Source organism: Mandrillus leucophaeus, unplaced genomic scaffold, assembly GCF_000951045.1.
Source record: "Mandrillus leucophaeus isolate KB7577 unplaced genomic scaffold, Mleu.le_1.0 Scaffold80, whole genome shotgun sequence".
Taxonomy (NCBI): Eukaryota; Metazoa; Chordata; class Mammalia; order Primates; family Cercopithecidae; genus Mandrillus; species Mandrillus leucophaeus.
Genome location: NW_012108697.1, coordinates 1770384 through 1792708, shown reverse-complemented (window position 1 = coordinate 1792708; position 22325 = coordinate 1770384). Strand labels below are relative to the sequence as shown.

General features: G+C 34.2%; 1 protein-coding gene across 1 annotated transcript in view; it reads left to right on the top strand.

Annotated features, from left to right (window-relative positions):
• NHLRC2 (NHL repeat containing 2) overlaps positions 1–22325 on the top strand; it is a 57204-nt gene that overhangs the window by 14173 nt on the left and 20706 nt on the right. The window contains exons 3-5 of the mRNA XM_011967504.1: positions 7234–7689; positions 10327–10448; positions 14987–15116. Coding sequence (XP_011822894.1) covers positions 7234–7689; positions 10327–10448; positions 14987–15116 — 708 coding nt within the window. The remainder of the gene's footprint in view (positions 1–7233; positions 7690–10326; positions 10449–14986; positions 15117–22325) is intronic.

Genomic DNA, 22325 nt, shown 5'->3' with positions numbered 1-22325 from the left:
GGACTTGATTGTGGATTAAGTATGGATGATGAGAGAGGGCTGATTGGTTATTACAGAGATGTCCTATATTGGTTTTTTGCTTGTATAAGTGGATGGATGATGGTGCCATTCAGTGACAGGAAACACTGAAAAGGTCATATTTGGAGGGGAAGGTTGTGATTTTAGTTTGAAATATCTTTGAAAGTTGCACTTCATTCTCGATAGGACTTCCCATTTTTCTTAGGATAAAGATATAAATCTTTACCATGACTTACGAGACTGATCCCATCTGTATGTTTATTCTCACTTTGTCCCACGTTCTCCCTTGTTCTCTGTGCCTAGTCGCTTACCTTCGTAAGTTTCTTCTATCTTTCATGCTTCGTCTTTGTAGGTGCTGTTGTCTTTCCCTGGAATCTCCTTCAGTGTTCTCTGCACCTAACACCTCATCATTCACATCTCACTTCAGTCATCACTTCTTCAAGGAAATGTTGGGATGTATTCATCAGAAGGAAAATATGTGTGATACATGATAACATTTTATGATAAATATTACATATATATAATGTACATAAAATGTATATGGATTTAACTCATGGATTCTTATTTAAAATACACTGGGTTATAAATCATTACTGTGATAATTTATTTTCGTGTTCAAATTGTCCAAGATTTGACTAATAGGATCTCCTTCAGGCTGTGTTCTGTGTTCTTTTGGCATTTCTTTGTCCTTTTTTGAGCCCTTCCTTACTAATCACACCAAAATATTTCCAGATGTATCTAATGTTTTTCCAGTCCAACCTGGAGTCAGCTATTTCTCTAAGGAGCTTTGATTCCTTTTAGTAGGGAATGGTGTTGAGAAACCAAGGTCTGGGAACTAGATGTGCTCATTGCTACTATGGTGTTTTTGCTTCTAGTCTCTCAGATAATTTGGAAATTACTTACGCTATTGCATCCCACTTCTCAGCTTCCCCCATTAGATTTTGTTATTCATTTGAAGTATAGTTAGATTTATTTTTTTTCTATTTGTATTTCATTTTAAGTCCTCCTCCCTATCTTTGTTGACTTTGTTTTTCAGTGTGTAAGACAATATGGTCTTCATAGTGAGGATGAAACAGATACTTATTCTATCCACCCATCCCTTCTAACTGTTCCTGCCTTCCCATTTCTGTCCCATATTTTTAAAAATTTCTTTTTTTTTTAAACAAAACATGACATTCTGCAGACATTTTTATACATTCGCTTTTTTCATGTAAAAATTTATCCCAGGAGTCACTTCATAACAGTTCATAGAGAACTTCTTGACTTTTAAAAATAACTGCATAGTACTCCACTGTGTGTGTGCCATACCTCTTTCAGCCACTCTCCTATCCTGTGTGTTTGCTCTTAGATCATTCCATATTTAGCAATTATAAGCAATAAATAATCTTGTGGGTATGCTTTTGTCTTGCTGGTGGAATCGCCTAAGGATAAATTCCTAGATGTGGCATTGCTAGGTCAAAGTTAAGTAAATATGTAGTTTCGTTAGGTATTGCCTAATTCTCCATCAGGAAAGTTGTACCAGTTTGTATTTCTACTAGCAGTGTGTGAGTGTACCTCTTTCTTAGGTGCTGCTTCAATAAAATGTTTTGACATACTTTTTAATTTTTACCAATCTAATAGGTAGGAAATGGTATCTTGGTATAATTTTAAGATGCATTTTTGAGTTGAGTTAATCTTATGTTTATATGGCTGTTTATTGTACATGGAGTTTTGTCTGCCATTATATCCCCTAACTGGTTATTGTTTGAGTATATAAAGGCTATCGATTTCCATGTGTTAATTATGTATTCTATCTTCCTGAATCTTCTTCTTTTTTTTTGAGATGGAGTTTTGCTCTTATTGCCCAGGCTGGAGTGCAGTGGCACAATCTCGGCTCACTGCAACGTCCGCTTCCCAAGTTCAAGCAATTCTTCTGCCTCAGCCTCCCAAGTAGCTGGGATTACATGGCGCTTGGCTAAGTTTGTATTTTTAGTAGAGACGGAGTTTATCCATGTTGGTCAGGCTGGTCTCAAATTCCCGACCTCAGGTGATCTGCCGGCCTCAGCCTCCCAAAGTGTTGGGATTACAGGCGTGAGCCACTGCACCTAGCCCTGAATCTTTTATTATTTGACTTAGTTTTATAATTGAGTCTCTGGACTTTTCTTGATGTACTGTTATATCTCCACATAGAAAGTTTTCAGTCTTATGCCTCTAATTGATTTCACTTGTCTAATTATGTTGGCTAATCCCCCACACACCACCCCAATTTATTGTTAAACAATAGTAGAGATAGTAGGCATTTTTTCCTTATTCTTTATCGTATTGGAAGTACTTCTGTTTTTATACTATTGGAAATACTTCTATTTTGTACTATACTCCTCTTTTTATACCAGTTTCTGGTTTTATACTCAGTTAAATTTAATCTAAAGTATGAAAGATTAATGTAAATAATTATGTGTCAATAAACCTGATTATTAAAAAGAATCTATCTCTGCTACTTCTGGGTTTGGAGGAGGATGGTGGCCACCTGATGTTGAATCTCCCCACTGTCCCTCCCCTCTGTTCCAAACAATAAAAAAGGGGAGAGCAAGTAAAACCACACTTGGCCCTGCATTTCACGATACTAGGAGACAGAGAATATCATGGCTTCACATTACATGTAAGTTCAGAAATAAACTAAATTCCCATAAAGGTTCTATTGCTGTAAGTCTGTGGATGCCAAGAACAAGTATAGGAGAGACTTAAAAGACTCCATGAGAATAAGTAGAGTGGTTCAGAGTACTTAGACAAAGCACAAACAGAATAGTCTCCTTACCCCCAGAAAGAGAAGCTCCAATACAAAGTATAAAATACTGAACACAGGTTTGGATATACTAGACCGTATCACCAGCTCTTAAAAGAGTGCAGGACTAGGGAAGCCTCAGAGAAGTATTGCTCCTGGGAGATAATCAGCTATCTAGGAAAGATATGGTTTCCCTTGGAGACAGGCCACTGAAGGGAAAGAAGGAAATACAAGGGAAAAGCTAAGGTTCTAATGGAAACAAAAGAGAAAGAAGATATACCAACCCCTTCTTCCACCAATGCTATTCATAAATGAAACTGCCCAGAAAAAGGGAACTGTCAGAAGAGGGCGCTGTCAAACTAGGAACCCTGTTCACAAAATGAAGAGGAGTTGAAAAAAGCAGATCACACCTATATAAAAACTACTGCAAAAAATGCTGAAAGTGCAATTCAGAGTTAAAATGTTGATACAGATTCTCTAACAATCACAAAATTGACAAAACTGTAACACCTTCCTTCATACTGGATTAAATATCCTCAGTCAGCATTTAGGAGTAATGAAAAAAACAGTTTGAATCACAAATTAGAAAACTAAGAAATGGACAAAAAAGAAAAAAGGAAAGGAGTGTTAACTGAATCCAGAAAAGAGAAGACAAATTCAAAATTGTATTACAAATGAAAACTAAGTTTGTCCAAGGGACAATAAATTTGTATAAAAATTTATTAAGGGGCATTAAAAGCAGGGGGGATCCCTAAATAATGAAAATGAGCTTAAACAAAAAAGTTAAAAGGTTTAAAGAAAAAAATGATTGAATTGGAAAACAGGCAGAGGAGGTCCAACATAAGACTACTTGGAGACCCACAAGAAAATCAGAACAGCTGACTGGAGCAAATATCTAAATTAGAATCAAGAAAACTTTCTGGAAGGAAAAGAAACCTTGAATCTACATATTGAAAGGGCCCACCAGGTACCAGGGAAAATTGACCCAGAACAGTCCAAGAGGTATCCTAGTAAAATTATTATATTTTAAACATTGAAAAACAGAAAAGGTAGTTTACAAAGACATTTAAGTTTGACCATGCTTTTCACAAATAACTTACAAAGCAAGGCAACAGTACAGTGACATGTCAGAAATCTTAATGAGTGTAAATAATAAACCAAAAAGATTATATCCAACCATTTGTCCTTTAAGAATCAATCAAGGTTAAAGAAAAATAGTTTGAATGTCCAAAAACTCAGAGAGTACTGTGCACATGTGCCCTTTCTGGTGAATCTACTATAGGGAGATCAAGGGAACCACAGGTGAGTAGGGAAACTGCTAATGGATGGATGGAGATTTTACACATGTAGAGCTAACACCAAAACTAGGAATTACAGTTTTGGTATATTAGTCATAGTTTGATCAGAGAAGCACAACAACTGGGGATAATAATGAGAGAACTAATAGGGGATTCATTTTAGGTAGTTGACCTTATGTTATTGGAGTTACATGGCTAACCAGTATATGTGAGGCTGTTGCTTCTGTGTGCTCCTGCAACCTACCTGAGTTTGCTAACTTTTCAGGGTCTTCAAGCAGAGATGTGTGTGTATATGTTCTTGTGCTTTGGTTTGGAATTAAAGTGTAATTGTTGGCAAATTGTATCTCCTGATGGCAGGTCAGGCGGTTGAGAAGGAAAGATGGATATAAAGTAGCAGAGAACAAGGGCAAACCAGAAAGCACGTGCAAACATGAGCTAGAACTCGCAAGGATAAACTGAAACCTATGTAAACTGCAGTTTAGATAATGAAGTGGAGCAAAACACTCATCTGGCCCAGAAATTGGAGATGCGGAAGGAGAAGATCTACAACCCTGATATTACTGCTTTCGTTTGCCTCTCATATCTTTTTTTTACCCCTTTATTTTTAGCCTTTCTGATTCACATTTTCTTAGATGTATCTTTTATATAAAGAACTTATCTAAATCTTTTAATAATGAGTTAAGCCCACTGGTATTTATTCGTATGACTGGTAATGTACAAATATTATGTGTATTTGGTTATATCTGTTGTGTTTATCAACATGATGCACTTTCTTTGCTGTTTTATTTTCCTAATCTCTTCTGATATTTATAAGTGTTTACATTTATCTTTTGTTAATCTTTGTACTTACAACTTTAAAAAATAATAATAGCAATATTTGTTGAAATTTTACTTTACACTAGGTACTATGCTAAATGCCTTACACAGATACCTCTTTTAATCCACCTGACTTACAAGGCATTTACTATTATTTTCCTCATTTTGCAAATGAGAAAACAGATGAACAGTTAAGTAACTTGCCCAAGGTAACAGGTGTGCAGTCCTTCCCACACTGCCCCACCACCTTTACCCACATTCCCCAGGCAACCATTCCTCACTGCATCTTTTTTCCCTAGCTGCTTTCAAGGTGTGTGTGTGTATGTGTGTGTGTTCAGCCTTTGGTTTTCAGCAGTTTGTTTATGATGTGTCTAGACATGGTTTTAATTTGTGTGTGCTGAGCTTGAATTCTCTAAATTTGTATATTTAATCAAATTTTGAAAGTTTGGACATTATTCAGTTATTTTTTTCTGCCCCAATCTATTCACTTTTTCTGGGATTCCAGTTATACTTACTTAGATATTTTGAAACTGTTTCACAGGCCCCTAGGTTCTGTTTTTTTTTTGTTTCAATCTTCTTTCTCTCTTTGTGTTCTTTAGATTGGATAATTTCTGTTGAGCTGTCTTCACGTTCATTAACCTTTTCTTTGTCATGTCCTTTTTGCCCATGAGATCATCCAGTGAACTTGTGGTATTTTTCAGTTCTAAAATTTTTAGTTATTTTTTATAATTTCCATTTCTCTGTTTATGTTTCCGTCTTTTTACTTACTTCATATGTGTTTTTCTTTACCTCATGGAGCATAGTTGTCTAGTTGCTTGAAAGTCTTTGGTAAGTCGAACATCTGCTTTATTTTGTCATCGATATCTCTTGATTTTTTTCCCCCCTTGATAGTTGACCATATTTCCTTGTTCTTTTCTTTGAATGTCAGGTAATTTTGGATTGTATCCTGGACGTTGGAATGTGATGATATGTGAACTCTGGGTTCTGTTGTAGTCCTGTAGGGAATATTGGTAGTTTTATTTTAGTAGGCATTCAACCCTCTTAATTCAAATTATAACTTCTGTCTCATCTTCCATCAGCTCTCTCTCCTTCTGTAAACCCAGTTATTCAGTTCTCAGCTCCCCAAGCATTTGCTACACTTTTTTGAGTCTGTTCCATGTACTGTAGTTTAGAGGTTAAACTAAGACTTGTGAGTGTTCATACTCAGAGATAAGGAGTTGCTTTTCCCAACTCTTCCCCTCAGGGTTTCTCCCACACTGTCCAGGTTACGTGGTTTCTTGGGCCAGAGTTGCAGCCAGGTTTCTATTGGGAGTTTTGGCTCCCCATACAGCTCCAAAACTGGAACCCACTCTCAGGGCAAAGCTAGGAAAAGGATGGAAAAAGAAAATAAAATTGGCAGTTCACTCTTCTGTCACTTGCTTTTCTGAGTTTTGACCCTCCTGTACAATCTACCTGGTTTTGTTTACTTTTCTCTGTCTTCAAGCAGGGTGTGTCTTCAAGCATGGTGTGTCTTCAAGCATGCATGTTTGTGTTTTGATTCGGAATTAATAGTTGTAATAAAAGCATGAGCTTCTGGGAAATTATACCTCCTGATTTGTGTGGTTTTATTTGTTCATCTTGCAGGTTTGAGTAGTTTTTGATGGATGTGTTGGGAGATTTGAATGTACTTAGCTGTTATTATCTCTACTAGTTTGGTAGTAAATATTGAAATTTTTCACTGAATCCAGCCTAACACTTTTTTTTTTGTTTTGTCACTACTTGAAATAATGTATTGATTAGATAAGAGACGTATGTTGTTTTCAGCAGTTATGTCTACAGAAAGGCTTGTTCTAAGAACCATACAATAGGAATTTTAAATAAATCAAAAGCTTTATATTATGGAAACATCTTGCTTATATTTATTCTGTTAATCTGTAATGTAATGTTAGATCAAAAAATATAAGAGAGTGATATAGCAATAAATACCTCCCAAAAGCAGACATAAGCAACTGAATTTCAAAGGGGCTTATTATAGGTGGAGAAAAATTCCACATTTAATAAGAAAATAAAGATGATTTTTATAGCATTATCTAAATAAAAGAAAAAAGGAGTTTTAATTCTTCAGTAACCATATGAATTTGATATGTGTTTTTATGTAATAATCAATATTGTTATGAGATTTAAATTTGTAAGTTTTTTGTATGTGTGTTAAAATGCAGTTGAAGATCCCAGCGTAGTTCTACTTTTTGTTTTTTTTGATCTATGGACTTTTAATATTAGTGACCCAAAACCTAATGTGTGGATGATGATATTCAAACGTAAATATTTAATAATGTTTAACATATAATGTTTTCCTTTCAGATGGTCTTCTCATTATTGGTGTTCACTCAGCTAAGTTTCCAAATGAAAAAGTCCTGGATAACATTAAGAGTGCTGTTCTTCGATACAACATCACCCACCCTGTGGTTAATGATGCAGATGCCAGCCTTTGGCAAGAACTAGAAGTTTCCTGCTGGCCAACTCTAGTCATACTTGGACCTCGCGGAAACATGTTGTTTTCTTTGATTGGAGAGGGACACAAAGATAAATTATTTTTATATACTTCAATTGCTTTAAAGTATTACAAAGACAGGGGGCAGATCAGAGATGATAAAATTGGAATAAAACTCTATAAAGATTCTTTACCACCTTCACCATTGCTGTTTCCTGGCAAAGTAACAGTAGACCAAGTTACTAATAGATTGGTAATAGCAGACACTGGACATCATAGAATTTTGGTCGTTTGGAAGAATGGACAAATTCAATATAGCATTGGAGGTAAAGCTTCTGATTATGATATATAATATGTTTTACAGTAAAAAAAATAGCTCAGGTAAATATAAAAGTTGAAATGTCTAAATGAAAACTAATTATAGAAAAGTGATATACATTGACTTAACTTCCTAACAAAAATTTTTTGTTAATTAATGCATGATGTCTGAATTAACCTCTTCTCACTCCCTCATAAAACAAACAAAAACACTGAAAAAGCTCCAGGTGAAAAAGAGGAAATAGTTCAGCTTTTAGATACATTTGTATATTCTATCTTTTTTTTTTTTTTAACTGCTGTACTTACTGTTTCTTATGAAAACATACATTTTGGATTTCAGACATTTTAAGTAGAAGTATTATGTTTCACTTTCCAACAAAATATAGCCATATCTTTTTAAAGATCATGTCAGTGCCCCATGAACTTGAGAAGTAGTTTATAAAATAGTTAAGCTAGAATTTATGCATAATTTTACTTTTCTCTCTTTCTTTCCATAAGAACTTGAACATGTGTCTGGACCTATTTCCAGAATAGAAATAGGTGTAGCAGAGTATAAGTATCATGCAAGCATAGATCATTTTATTCTATATCTCCCTGGTCTTAGATCTAAAACTACCTCTTGGTTACATGTACATAATTAATAAACTCTACGGAGTACATTCTTATTAATCTTACTTATCCAAACTGACATCTGACAACATGTTAGTCAAAGACAAAAGTAATTCATCTCTTTGCAGTCAGTCCTGTTTTAGTAATATATGCAGCATTAGTACATAAAGTAGGAATGTCTCAGTTCCTAATATAAAAAAGCTAGTTGTAGTCCTATGCCCTGATGTTATTCTTAATGTGCCAAGATACAGTAGGTGTTGTGTTTTGTGGTGTTTGTTTTGTTTTGGCTACTTGGTATTTTGATTTATGACAGGCAGTTATGAGAATTGAATTGTTACTCAAAAAGTGTCTTTTGTAGCAGCTTGAACTTAAGTGGTTTTAAAGTGTTTAATAGATTCTGTGATTTTCAAAATAGTGTAGGTGAATATTCTTTGTTAAAAGAGAAACCAAGCTACACTGCCCAAACATATTTCTTTGTTAAAAGAGAAACCAAGCAAGCTATACTACCCAAACATATTTCTAGAAATACTGTTACCTTTTGATACAGTTATTCTTTAATTTTTAAAAAAGAATTATTTGGTCAGATACACTCAGGAAACACTACTTTAATGTTATCTAACAGATTTTTGTTGGTGATGGTATAATATTTCTCGAATTTTTTACTCTGCTAATTTTCCTCATGAGGGGGTATAGTACACAATCTTTTCCAATCTCGCATAACCACAGAACTCTCCCTTTTTTTTCAGGGAACTCTTATCAATATCAACAATAATAATAGTATTATTAACAATTATAGTTACAGCAGACACTATATGTCTGGCATTATTCGAAACATTTTACTTGTGTGAACTCATTTTTGCCTGCACAATGCTATGAGTTAGGTAATTAGTTCCATTTTACAGAAGAAAAACTGAGACACAAAGAACTTGCCCAAACCACCAGCTAGAAAGAGACAGACCTGGGATTTAGACAGGGTCTATTGGGCTCTTGAGTTCGTTTTCTTTTTTTTTGAGACAGAGTCTCACTCTGTCACCCAAGCTGGAGTGGAGTGGCATGATCTCGGCTCACTGCAACCTCCACCTCCCAGGTTCAAGCAATTCTCCTGCCCCAGCCTTCCAAGTAGCTGGGATTACAGGTGCCTGCCACTATACCTGGCCAATTTTTTGTATTTTTAGTAGAGATGGGATTTCATTGTTTTAGCTAGGCTGGTCTCGAACTCTTGACCTCAAGTGATCTGCCTGCTTCGGCCTCCCAAAATGCTGAGATTACAGGTGTGAGCCACTGTACCAGACCTTGAGTTTGTTTTCTAGCCACTCCATTACACTACCTTTTTATGGCTGCCTCGGACGATGGAGTTCCACAAAGCAGTTTGAACTGCTGATTTAGAGGCCTTGAATGGCTTGTTTGCTGGCCAGGGAAGTAACAATTACATGTTACTGTGTTATGCTCTCCACCCTTGAAACTCTACATGAATTGTTAAAACTGAGAAGTGTACTAGAATCACTCTCTCTCATAGTGTGTACGATATATCGTAGGACTTTGTGACAAAGTGAAATAGTAGATAAGGATTCTTCATCTGGGGTCCTTGGGCTCCTAAAGGAAAGGCTTCAGTGGTCCTCAGGATCTAGGATTGTTTGCAACAATTTAGCCATGTGTATTTTTCTAGGGAAAGGGCTTGTATTATCCAAGGAGCATATCTTTCAAAAATGTTAAAAATTGTTCATCCGTTGAATAATTGGAGTTATTTTTAAATCTTTGTAGTCTAGGTAATGGATAATTAGAATGCTTTTAAAATTATTTTCTTCACTATATGCTACTATGCTTAAGTGCACTAGTAATTACACTATGAGCCCTGTCATTAGCAAAACTCACTCTTAAGAAAAATGGTCATTGAGGAACATTTTAGTTTTTATATGGAAATGCCATGTTTTTATATTAAATATTAAATATTAAAATCCCAGCATTAAATACAAGTTTGTTTTGTTTTGTTTTACCTTGAGATCACTTCTTAAGTGGGAAATTTTATCTCATTTTAGGACCCAACCCTGGAAGAAAAGATGGAATATTTTCAGAATCAACTTTCAATTCTCCACAGGGTGTAGCCATAATGAATAATATCATATATGTGGCAGACACTGAAAACCACCTTATAAGAAAGGTAATTTTCATTTTAAATTTGTTTTAATACTTATAATCAGAAAAAGTGAATTGTATTTGCTACATTAAATATTTGAAGTTAAAGGGTGATGCTTATGTATGTCAATGTCCTTGTTCTGCTTTTTTTGAGGTACTTACTTTCGTTTTATTCTCAAGTATCCTGTTGCTATTTGTGTCAGTATGTAGTTACCACAAAAGAAAACCCCACTGAGTTCTTTTTTTAACCCTTTGTTTCAAAGCTGTGTCCCTAACCACTCAAAAGCTCCTCATTTTGAAGTATTTTCCTAACTACTAGTTTACAATGATCCTTTGTCCTTTTTCAGTTAAATTTTCTCAAACTAGAAAAAAAATCATATCACTCCTGCTTCTCTTCAACTCTTATGCTTTGGCTGGAAATACTGATTAGCCAATTCGTCTTAAAACTTGTTTTATCTTACTATAAAAGTAATATGTGTTCTTATTTCTAAAAAGTCAGCTAATACATAAAGCTAAAAAGAAAGTCCCCTGACCATCAATTCCAGTTTCCCAGAGGTAACCATCCACTGTTAAAGTGTGTGTCTTTTTGGAAATGTTCTACTCGTATAAAAATAAATTGATATTATAAAGCCTATTTGTAGAGAATTTTTTTAAACAAAGGTAACGATACTATGCATACATAATGTTTTGTAGGTTTTTCTAACTTTATTTTTTTGCATATTAGTCACCTGAATGATACGACTATATCACATTTCATTGTAGATGTACTCAGTTATTTCAAACATTTCCTACCTATGGCTGTTTTGGCTAAACCATTGGTCTTTAAGTTGCTATGTGTTTGGAAAATAAGTAACCAAGTTCGTCATACTCATCCTGTCTAAATACATTGTTTCAGATACTTCCTTGTTTTTCTCACTGTTTCTTTCAGTATTGACATTTATCCTCATTTATTTGACAATATTATCACCTATATACACATAGTAGAAAAAAATACATATAATATATAATAATAGCGACTGTACTGTAAGTCCTCCTGAGGGCTAGAAATATGTTTTGTCTACTACTAAATACTGGCATCTAGAAAAGACCTGGCCTATGGTAGGTGTTCAACAGATATTTGTTGGATGAATTTATGAGCAAATAATACTGTTTCATGAAGCACTTTCGAAAGTGTGTATTCCTCTTAATATAAAAGTGTTACATGAAAAACAGATTTTGTGGGTTAATACATTAAAGCAGACGTGTTTTTTAAAGTCTTGGAGACTTTCTTCTTCCAGACTTAAATATGCTAATGTGTTGTTGAGTGCATTAATAGGGGGATATTTGTGCAGCATTTCTAAACTTATTTGACCAGAGATCCCTTTATAGGCAGAGCTGTTCATAGGACTAATGTTTCCATTGTGTATATTTTATGGAAAAGTGGGGTTTTTTATTACTGAATTTTTAATGATTAGTATTTCTTTATCATTATCTTTTTGGGGTTGTATGCTTTTTATAATTCATCAGAGGGGCTAGACCTCTAATGGTGTATTGAATTGGTAAAATAGCCAGCCTGCAACATTCAGGGAGTACTTGTCCTTCTTTTCTAATTGTATGTCATTTCTCTTGCTTTACAACTTAATGGGTTTTGGAGTATTGACCATGTGCTGCATTTCAAATATTTATGCATTTAAGTAGCGTAATCACAACACATTTAGGTTACCTGAAATTGTTCTGTATCATATGACTTAATATGGTGTCTGCAGAAATGGAAAGTAGAATTTTTTCCATTTAAAAATACAAGAATATTTGTTGTGTTTTATTTTTGTTTAAGACCTCATTTGCAGAGGATTGAGTTGATTACACTTCTCCATTCACGGTTCACAAACATAGTTTCATGCAGACCCTTCTCATTTAGAATAATTTATTTAAATTATAAATTCTCCTACTTGCCCATACCCCCCACTGTCACTCCCCTTACATTAACATACCCATTGTGATATTTTTAATGCTTTTTATTTGTACGTGATCTTGTAAACAAAGTGTTTTGTTTATATTTTTAATTACTTTATTGTGCTATATTTTATATATCATAAAGTTCACCCATTTCAAATCTACAATTCATTAGTTTTTAGTAAATTTAACAGGTTTTGCAACTGTAACCATATGTGGTTTTTAAAACATTTCATCCCCCAAGTAAGAACCCACATGACCACTTACAGATAGTCCTTATCCCCTCCCATCCCTAGGCAACTGTTAATTTACTTTCTGTCTCTGTAAATTTGCCTTTTCCAAACATTTTGTTTAAATAGAATTATATATGTTTTCTTGTATTTGGCTTCTTTCATTTCGCATAATGAAAAGTTCATGTGTGAAGTGGCACATCAGTAGTTCATTCCTTTGTATTGCTAGATAGTATTCTGTTGTGTGAATATGACATTTTATCTACCAATTCACCATTGATATTTAGATTGTTTTTTGGCTATTTTGTATATTTTGTTATTTTGGGCTGTTATGAATAATCTTGCTATGAGCATTGATATATAAGTTTTACATGGACATACATTTTCATTTGTCATACCTAGAACTGGTATTGAGAAGTTACATGTTTTGTATTTAATTTTTTGAGAGCTGCTGAATTATTTTCCATAGCAATTGCACCATCTTACCTTCCCACTCGAAATATATGTGGATTCCGATTTTCTACGTGTTCACTATCACTTGTTATTTTTCAGTTTTAAAAAATTTTAGCCATCCTACTAAATATGAAGTGGCATCTCATTGTGGTTTTGATATGCATTTCCCTCATGACTAATGATGTCAAGCACCTTTTCCTGTGCTTATGGGCCATTTTTATATCTTTGAGAAGTGTCTGTTAAGATTCTTAGCCAAATTTTTGACTGGGTTGTCTTTTCTGTAAGAATCCTTTATATATTCTAGGTACAAGTTCTTTATCAGATATATGATTTGGAAATGATTTTTCACATTTTTCTGCTTGCATTTATACTTAGTTAATCATGTTCTTTGATGCATAGAAGTTTTAAATTTTGATGATGACTAATTTGTCCATTTTTTCCTTTTGTTGCTTATGTTTTTGTTGCCGTAAGAATCCATTACTAAATCCAAGGTCACAATTATTTACCCCTGTGTTTTATTCTAAAAGTCTTTTAGTTATGGCTGTTATAATTAGGTCTTTGATCCATTTTGAGTTGATTTTTGTATATGGTGTGAAGTAAGGGTTCGACTTCATTCTTTTACATGCGGATATACAGTTACCCCAGAAAGATTTATCCAAGAGACTATTCTTTCTCCATTGAATAGCCATAGCAGCCTTGTTAAAAATTAGTTGATCATAGATGTATAGACAGGTCTATTCCATTGATCTCTCTGTCTTTATGCCAGTACCTTACTGTTTTGATTGCTACAGCTTTTAATAAGGTTTGAAATTGGGAAGTATAAGTCCTCCCACTTTCTTCTTTTTCAAGATGGTTTTGGCTATCCTAGGACCCTTGCAATTTGATAAGAATTTTAAGACCAGCTTATCCATTTCTGCCAAAATCTTTTGTTTCTTATGTAAACAAATTGTCTGCAAAAACAAGTTCCCTTCTGATATTAAACTTCCTGTTGCCTTTTATTATATTGCTGACCAGTACCTCTCTTGCTTTTAAGCATTAGCATTGATGGTGGGTATCTTGTGATGCTCATAATCTTAAAGGGAATACATGTAAATTTTACCTAAAAGTGTAATATTTGGTGTAACTTTGAGGAATAAGATATCTGTGAAGTAAGGAAAATTTCTTTCTGTTGATAGCTGGATAAAATAGATAATAAAGCAATTAAGTGAAATATTGAATAGAATCTAAGTGGTAGGTATATGGATGTTTGTTACAAAAATCTTTTAACTTTCCTGTGTGTTTGAAAATTTTCCCAATACAATGTTGGGGAGAGGGTATCAGGAGATGAAAGCAGAACATATTTTCCCAGTAGAATATATTAGTTTTCAGTTTATGAAGTAAAGTCGATATAGTGTCATGGAACTACCTGGGTTCTGGTCCCAGATTCTTGACTTACCAACTGTGGGATGTTGAAAAAGTTACCTAACGATCTGTGTTTTAGTTTTCTCTAAAATATTAAAATCGTCATATAGTTATGAGTATGGCTGGATGGCTGGTTGGCTTCCTCACTGTTGGATCGGTGCTTGGCACATACAAGTTTTAGTATGTGTCAATCACTAACTGAGCACAATTGAAATATGTGCATTTAATTTGTAGAAACATGTATTTTGCTACATTGTGTTTTAAAATTTCATTTAAAAATTTTTGTTTAGTTAAGATGAGGTCAATGCCAGATCTGGAGGCATGATGGGAGATGGGGAAAAGTGGAAGAATGGACAGGTGGGGAAATGAAAGGGACTGATTATGTGCTTTTGAATAAGAAGTTCATGCTGTAATTGATTGGCCTTTTTTAAAATAAAACTTTATATTGCACATATACTCTAAATGTTCTATTGAAAATCTTTACACAGCAAAAGACAAAAGCAAAAGTAACTTTCCTTGCATAAAACCATCCTTTCAATTTCTGTAGATTGACCTAGAGGCTGAGAGGGTGAGTACTGTAGCTGGCATTGGAATTCAAGGTACAGATAAAGAAGGTGGAGCAAAAGGAGAACAACAACCCATTAGTTCCCCTTGGGATGTAGTTTTTGGAACATCAGGTATGTGAACTTTTGACATTAAATGTAAAAGTAAATTTTGCTTCATATAAGTTTTAAAAATATTCTTGAGATGGTCATTTGGATTAATTCTATTGCTAATTGCTTTATTTTATACTTTTATACCTATGCCTCAGAGTTTGTTAATTGTGTAAAAACAAAGCTAGCAGTAATATAGGTATATATTATATATACTAGAGTATGTATTATATATAATATTACCCATTTTATTTTATCTGTAAGATAGACTATGTGTTACTCTGAAGAATTATGTATTAGATGCACCCTCCAATTAATGTAGTTCTGAATTTCTTATATTGAAAGGATTATAGTTTCAGAACTTCAAAAGATTTTTCATAAACAGTAATCAATAATAATAAAAATAAATTTATTTATTCGTAAATAAGGAACTTACAGTGTCATTATATACTCTAGTTTGGAAAAGAAAAAGAGGCAGCTGCTTTTGCTTTAGATTTAAAAAATTTATATTAAAGTATGATAGCTTCTTTTGAACAATTGAACTTTTACCCTACTGAATTGTGTAGACATTGATAATGAATGAAACGTAATGTTACCTTTATTATCTATATTAATTGACTAAAAGAAATCCAGGAGTACTGTTATTAGTATTCTTATTTTTTATTGGCTGTCAGTGATACTGAGATGGTCATTTACATGTCTAAAATTGGATTGATGAGTAAACAAAGTTAGAATACATCGAAAATGGAATTTTGGACTAAATGGTTGGTGTTGTCTTCATATATTTGAAGAGTATATAAGTACCTGCTTAGTTGAAAGCCTGTACATTTGAGATAATTTTCTTTTATGATGCCAATTTAATTATGATTCAAAGACCCTACTTTTTTTGTTATTAACTTTTATAAAGCACTTAAAAATTCATAAAATAAATGAGTGAACTTCTAGTACTACCTGCACTTAACACTTAAGTATTTTGTATAGGTTATTTTTGAGAATTCTATTTGTGGAATTGTGTGTTGTAAACATTTATAATTTGTTTTGTAGCTCACCAAGGGGGATGATATAGTAGGAGCAGTGCATCCGACTAAAGGGATACTTCATATGTAGAGAATTTTGAAATATTAATACAGTGAACTAAAACTCAGTCTCCATTTTATTACCACGCACTAGCAATTCTAAATAATTCCAGGGCTAAATCTTCACCAGTACTTTTCACTTTTACCTCCCTGCCTTATTTGCTTTACTTATGGTTATTTTTACGAAGTTGTATTTAGTGTGATGTTATTTATTACATGAGCTGTTCTGTAGTGCAAGTAAACAAACTACAGCTACATTTAGCAGCATGGACAAATATAACAAGGGATATTTTGAGTGATAAAAGAAAGTTACAGAATATGTACAATATAATTTATTTGTAGAAATCTACAATGTGATTTCTTTTATAGCAAGTACAATAGCATTTAATACAAGCACTGGGAGATCCATTCAGACATAATAAAGTTAAAAAGTAAGAAGAATGATAAATGTACATTTTTATACTAGTGGTTCCTTATGGGAGGAGGAGCAATTAGGTAAGAAAAAGAAATAAAAGGCATCCATATGGGAAAAGAAGAGTGAAATTGTCTCTGTTTTCTGATGGACGTGATCTTATATGTAGAAAATCCTTATGACTACACCAAAAGACTATTAGAGCTGATAAATTTTGTAAAGTTAAAGATAAGAAAATCAACATACAAAAATTAATAGTGTTTCTATATATTAACAGTGAGTGGACTATCCAAAAAGGAAATTATGAAAACAATTTCATTGACAGTAGCATTTAAAAAGGTAAAATAGTTAAGAGTTAATTTAACCAAGGAGGTGGAAAGATCTGTACACAGAAAACTATAAAACATTGATGAAATAATTTGAAGAAGACAAATAAATGGAGAGATATCCCATGTTCATGGATTGGAAGAATTAATATTGTTAAAATGTTCATACTACCCAAAGCATTCTACAGATTCAGTGTAATTTCTATCAAAACTGTGTTGTCGTTTTTCTTAGAAATAGAAAAAAACTATCTTAAAATGTATATGGAACTAGAAGAGATCCTGAATAGCCAAAGCAGTATTGAGCAGAAAGAACAAAGCTGGAGGCATCACACTTCCTGATTTCAAACTATGAAGCTGTTGTAATCAAAGTAGCATGGTACTGTTATAAAAACACACATATCAACCAATATAACAGGATAGAAAACCCAGAAATAAACCCAAGTATTTACAGTCAAATGATTTTCAACAGAAGTGCCAAGAACACACAATGTGGAAGGACAATTCCTCCTACAAATGGTGTTGGGAAAATTGGATATCCACATGCAGAAGAATGAAATTGGACCCTATCATATACAAAAACCAATTCAAAATAGATTAAAGACTTATAAGTCCTGAAACGGTAAAGTCACAAGAAGAAAACAGGAAAAGCTCTACTGTACAACATTGATCTGGGCAATGAATGATTTCTTGGATAGGACTCCAAAAACACAGGCAACAGAAGCAAAAATAGACCAATGGGATTGCATCAAACTAAAAAGCTCTATACAGCAAAGAAAACAATTAACAGAATTAAGAGACAACCTATGGGTTGGGAGAAAATATCTGCAAACCATGTAACCGATAAGGGGCTAATATCCAAAATATGTAAGGAACTCAAACAACTCAATATCAAGAAAACAACCTGACTAAAATATAGGGAAAGGGTATCAACAAACATTTCTCAAAAGAGATATGAATGGCAAGCAGATATATGAGAAAATATTCATCATCTCTAATCATCAAGGAAATGAGAACGAAAGCAATATGCGGTATTACCTTACACCTGTTAGAATGACTTTATCAAAAAGACATGATAAATGTTGATGAGGATGTGGAAAAAAGAGAACCTTTGTACACTGTTGGGATTGTAAATTAATACAGACCTTTTGGAAAATAGTATGGAGGTGCCTCAAAAAGCTAAAAATAGAATATTTATGTGATCCAGCAGTCCAACTTAACAAAGGCATTAAAATTGCTATGTCATAGAGATATTTGCACTCCTATATTTATTTCAGCATTATTCACAATTGCTAAGATATGGAGGCAACCCAAGTGTCCATCAGTGGATGAATGGATAAAGAAAATGTATATCTAAGGCTGGGCCTGGTGGCTCATGCCTGTAATTTCAGCACTTTGGGAGGCCGAGGTGGGCAGATCACCTGAAGTCAGGAGTTCAAGACCAGCCTGGCCAACATGGTGAAGCCCCGTCTCTGCAAGAATACAAAAATTAGTCGGGCATGATAGTAGGTGCCTGTAATCCTAGCCACTTGGGAGGTTGAGGTGGGAGAATCAGTTGAACCTGGGAGGCAGAGGCTGCAGTGAGCCGAGATCACGCCACTGCACTCCAGCCTGGGCAACAGGGGAAGACTCTGTGTCTAAAACAACGAAAAGAAAATGTGTATCTACACACTGGAGTACTATACAGCTTTAAATACTGTCATTCATGGCAACATGGATGGAAGCAGAGGACATTATGCTAAGTGAAATAAGCCAAACACAGATACTGTATGATCTTACTTGTGGAATCTAAAAACATCAGTCTTAGGCTGGGCATGATGACTCATGCCTGTAATCTCAGCACTTTGGGAAGCTAAGGTGAGAGGAATTCTTAAGGCCAGGAGTTTGAGATCAGTTTGGTCAACATAGCGAGACACTATTTCTACAAAAGAAATTTTAAAATAAAAAATAAATTTAAAAAAATTGTAAGAAAATCTCAGAAAAGGAATGTAGAAAAGTGGTTGCTAGAGGCTAGGAATAAGGGAAGGTATGGGGAAAGAGAAGAGGTTGATCCAAGGGTACAAAGTTTCAGTTGGAGGAATAAGTTTTAGAGATAATTTTGCACTGCATGGTGACTAACCTGTAGTTATTATTTCACAGCTGCTAAAAGAATATTTAACATTTGCACCACAGAAAAAAATGTTGGTAAGGTCATAGATATGTTATTTAGCTTGAGTGAATATTTCTACAGTGTACACATAAATCAAAACATGACGTACCCCACGAATGTACACAATTATTATTGGTCAATTAAAAATTTGAAAAAAGAGATGTAGGAAAGAGACTAGAAATATCTCATTATTTTAAATCTACATGTAATATGTAAATGCATGTGTTTATGTATTTTAAATAGTATCTGAATATTTAACCTAACTATACTGTACAGTCATAAAATAATTAGTATAAAGTGACTTTTAAAAAATTACGTTTTATCTGTGTTCATTTTTTAATTGTCATTCTTAATATGGTCAGAACATCATGCACCAAAAATAATTACTACAGTAAGTTCATTTTTTCAGCAGGTACATTGTAATGTTTCTAAAATGTGTATCAGGTCTCTGTTGACTCCATTCATACCAGACAGCAACCTGAAAGACACTAAGGTTGAAACCTCTATCAGCATCTCTCTCTTTTTTTTTTTTTTTTTTGAGACTGAGTCTCACCCTGTCACCTAGGCTGGAGTGCAGTGGCGTGATCTCAGCTCACTGCAACCTCTCCCTCCCGGGTTCAAGCGATGCTCCTGCCTCAGCCTCCCGAGTAGCTGAGATTACAGGTGTGCACCACCATGCCTAGCTAATGTTTGTATTTTTAGTAGAGATGGGGTTTCACCATGTTGGCCAGGCTGGTCTCTAACTGCTGACCTTGAGTGATCCGCCCACCTTGGCCTCCCAAAGTGCTGGGATTACAGGTGTGAGCCACTGCGCCCAGCCAAAACCCCTATCAGTATCTAAGTACTTTAAGACTTTACCTGATTTTGAGTCATTTATAGAAAGGGTAATGTGCCAGAATCCCATTAACCTTTCTTGGCCCTTTAATCAACAATTTCCCTAGATAGAAATTTAGCCATTCTTCTACAACCTTTAATGGTTGAAATCCAGCTATTTAGTATGCTAGTCTGATAATCTACAGTGTTGGTATTTATGTGCTTCAATAATATGCTTCTCTGACTCCCATTATTAATATGATATAAAATACCAAGAAAAAAATATTTTTGCTTTAAAAAAATCAGATGACACAGGAAGTTTTGAAGGAATAAATTTGATGCAGTATGACTAATACATTTTTGTTTTGTTAAAATAAGAAGTTATATCTTTATGTCTAAAATTTGAGAGAAGATTCTTACACTGCCTTATCACATTGACTTGGTATTAAGTTTTTTTAGGTTAATTAGGTATAATTTATATAAAGTAAAATTTACCCTTATTAGGTATATAATTCTGTGAAATTTGACAAATATGTGCAGTCTTGTAACTTTTACCACAGTCAAGATACAGAATATTTTCATCCCAGAAAGTTATTTCATAGCCTGTTGTTGAGTCTCCCCCCACCATCACCACACTGATCCCAACAACTGGCAGCAGTGATCTCTTTCCTATTCTCTGTCATCTTTCATGTCTGGCTTCTTCCATTTAGCATAATGCTTTTGAGATTCATCCCTGTGGTTCCATGTATCAGTAATTTGTTCTCTTTTTTCACTGAGTAGTAGTTCATTGTATGGCTCTACCACAGTTTGTTTATTCATTCACCAGTTGATAGACATTTGAAGGTATTTCTAGTTTTCAGTGGCTATAAAAAACCTCCATAAACATATGTGCACAGTTCTTGTTTTGTGGTAATGTGCATTCACTTCTCTTGGGCAAATGCCTAGGAACGAGCTTACTGGGTCATATGGTAAGTGAGTGTGTACAAGAAACTGCCAGACTGTTTTCCACAGTGGCTGTTTTCCTAAAGTCCCAAATGTCTGTTGGGAGTCATTGCTTCTGTCTGAAGAACTTCTTATGACACAGGTCTGCTGGCAGTGACTTCTCTTGCCTTTATTCTGGTCTGAAAAAGTATCTAGCTTTCATTTTTGAAAGTTATTTTTACTCCATATGTGAATCTAGATTAACATTTTTTTCTTTTAATATTTTAAAGATAAAACTCCATTGTCTTTTGACTTACATAGTTTTCCACAAGACATCTGTTTTAATATTATCTCTTTTCTTTATATGTAAAGTGTATTTTTTTTCTCTGGTTGCTTTTAAGATTTTATCTTTGGTTTTCAGCAGTTTGATATATCTAAGAATTATCCTGCTTGGAGTTCTTGAATCTGTGGTTTGATGTTCATTATTTTCAAGAAATTATCACTTCAGATATTTTTTTCTGCCCCTTTCTTTCTCTTTCTGGGACTTCAGTTACTCATATGTTAGATTTCCTTTTAATATTATTATTCAATAACTCTTGCATATTGTGTTCTTTTTATTCACTCTTCTTTTTTTTCTTTTTGTATTGGTAATTTCTACCAATTTATCTTCAGAGTCACTAATTCTTTCTTCAGCTGTGTCTACTCAACTGATGAGCCTGTTGTATTAGTCCATTCTCATACTGCTATAGAGATACTACCTGAGACTAGCTAGTTTATAAAGAAAGGAGGTTTAATTAACTCACAGTTCCGCATGGCTGGGGAGGCCTCAGGAAACTTAAAATCATGGCAGAAGGTGAGGAGGAAACAAGGCACATCTTACTTAGCAGGCAGCCGAGAGAGTACCAAAGGGGAAGTGCCTGACACTTACCAAGCAAGCAGATCTCGTAAGAACTCATTCACTATCATGAGAACAGCATGAGGGAAACTAACCCCGTGATTCAATCAGTTTCCACCAGGTCGCTCCCTCGACATGTGGGGATTACAATTCAGATTACAATTGGAGATGAGATTTGGGTGGGGACATGGCCAAACCATATCATTTGTAGAAGGAATTTTTCATCTCTAATATTATGCCTTTTTAATATAGCATTTGCATTTCTTACAGATTCATCTCTGCTGAAATTCCTTATCTATTTAGGTGTGTTGGCCACCTTTTTCTCTAGGTTCTTTAACATTCTATGCATAGTTATTTCAAAGTCTGTATTAGATAATTCCAAATTTGGGGACTATCCTCAAGTCTGTTTCTGATCATTCCTTTGTTACTTGGAAGTGGGTAATTTTTTTGCTTTTATGTGTGTCTTCTCATTATTTATTATATGTCAGTCATCTTGTATAAAACAATAGAGGCTGAGATAAATAGTACTTATGAAAGATTGAGTCAATTTGGTCAGGAGCTGAGCTGGGCCTTGGTTTTTTTATTCCCATGTCAGTGCACCATATTTTAAAAATTCCTCTAGTTGGGCAGCTGTTGCCTTCTGA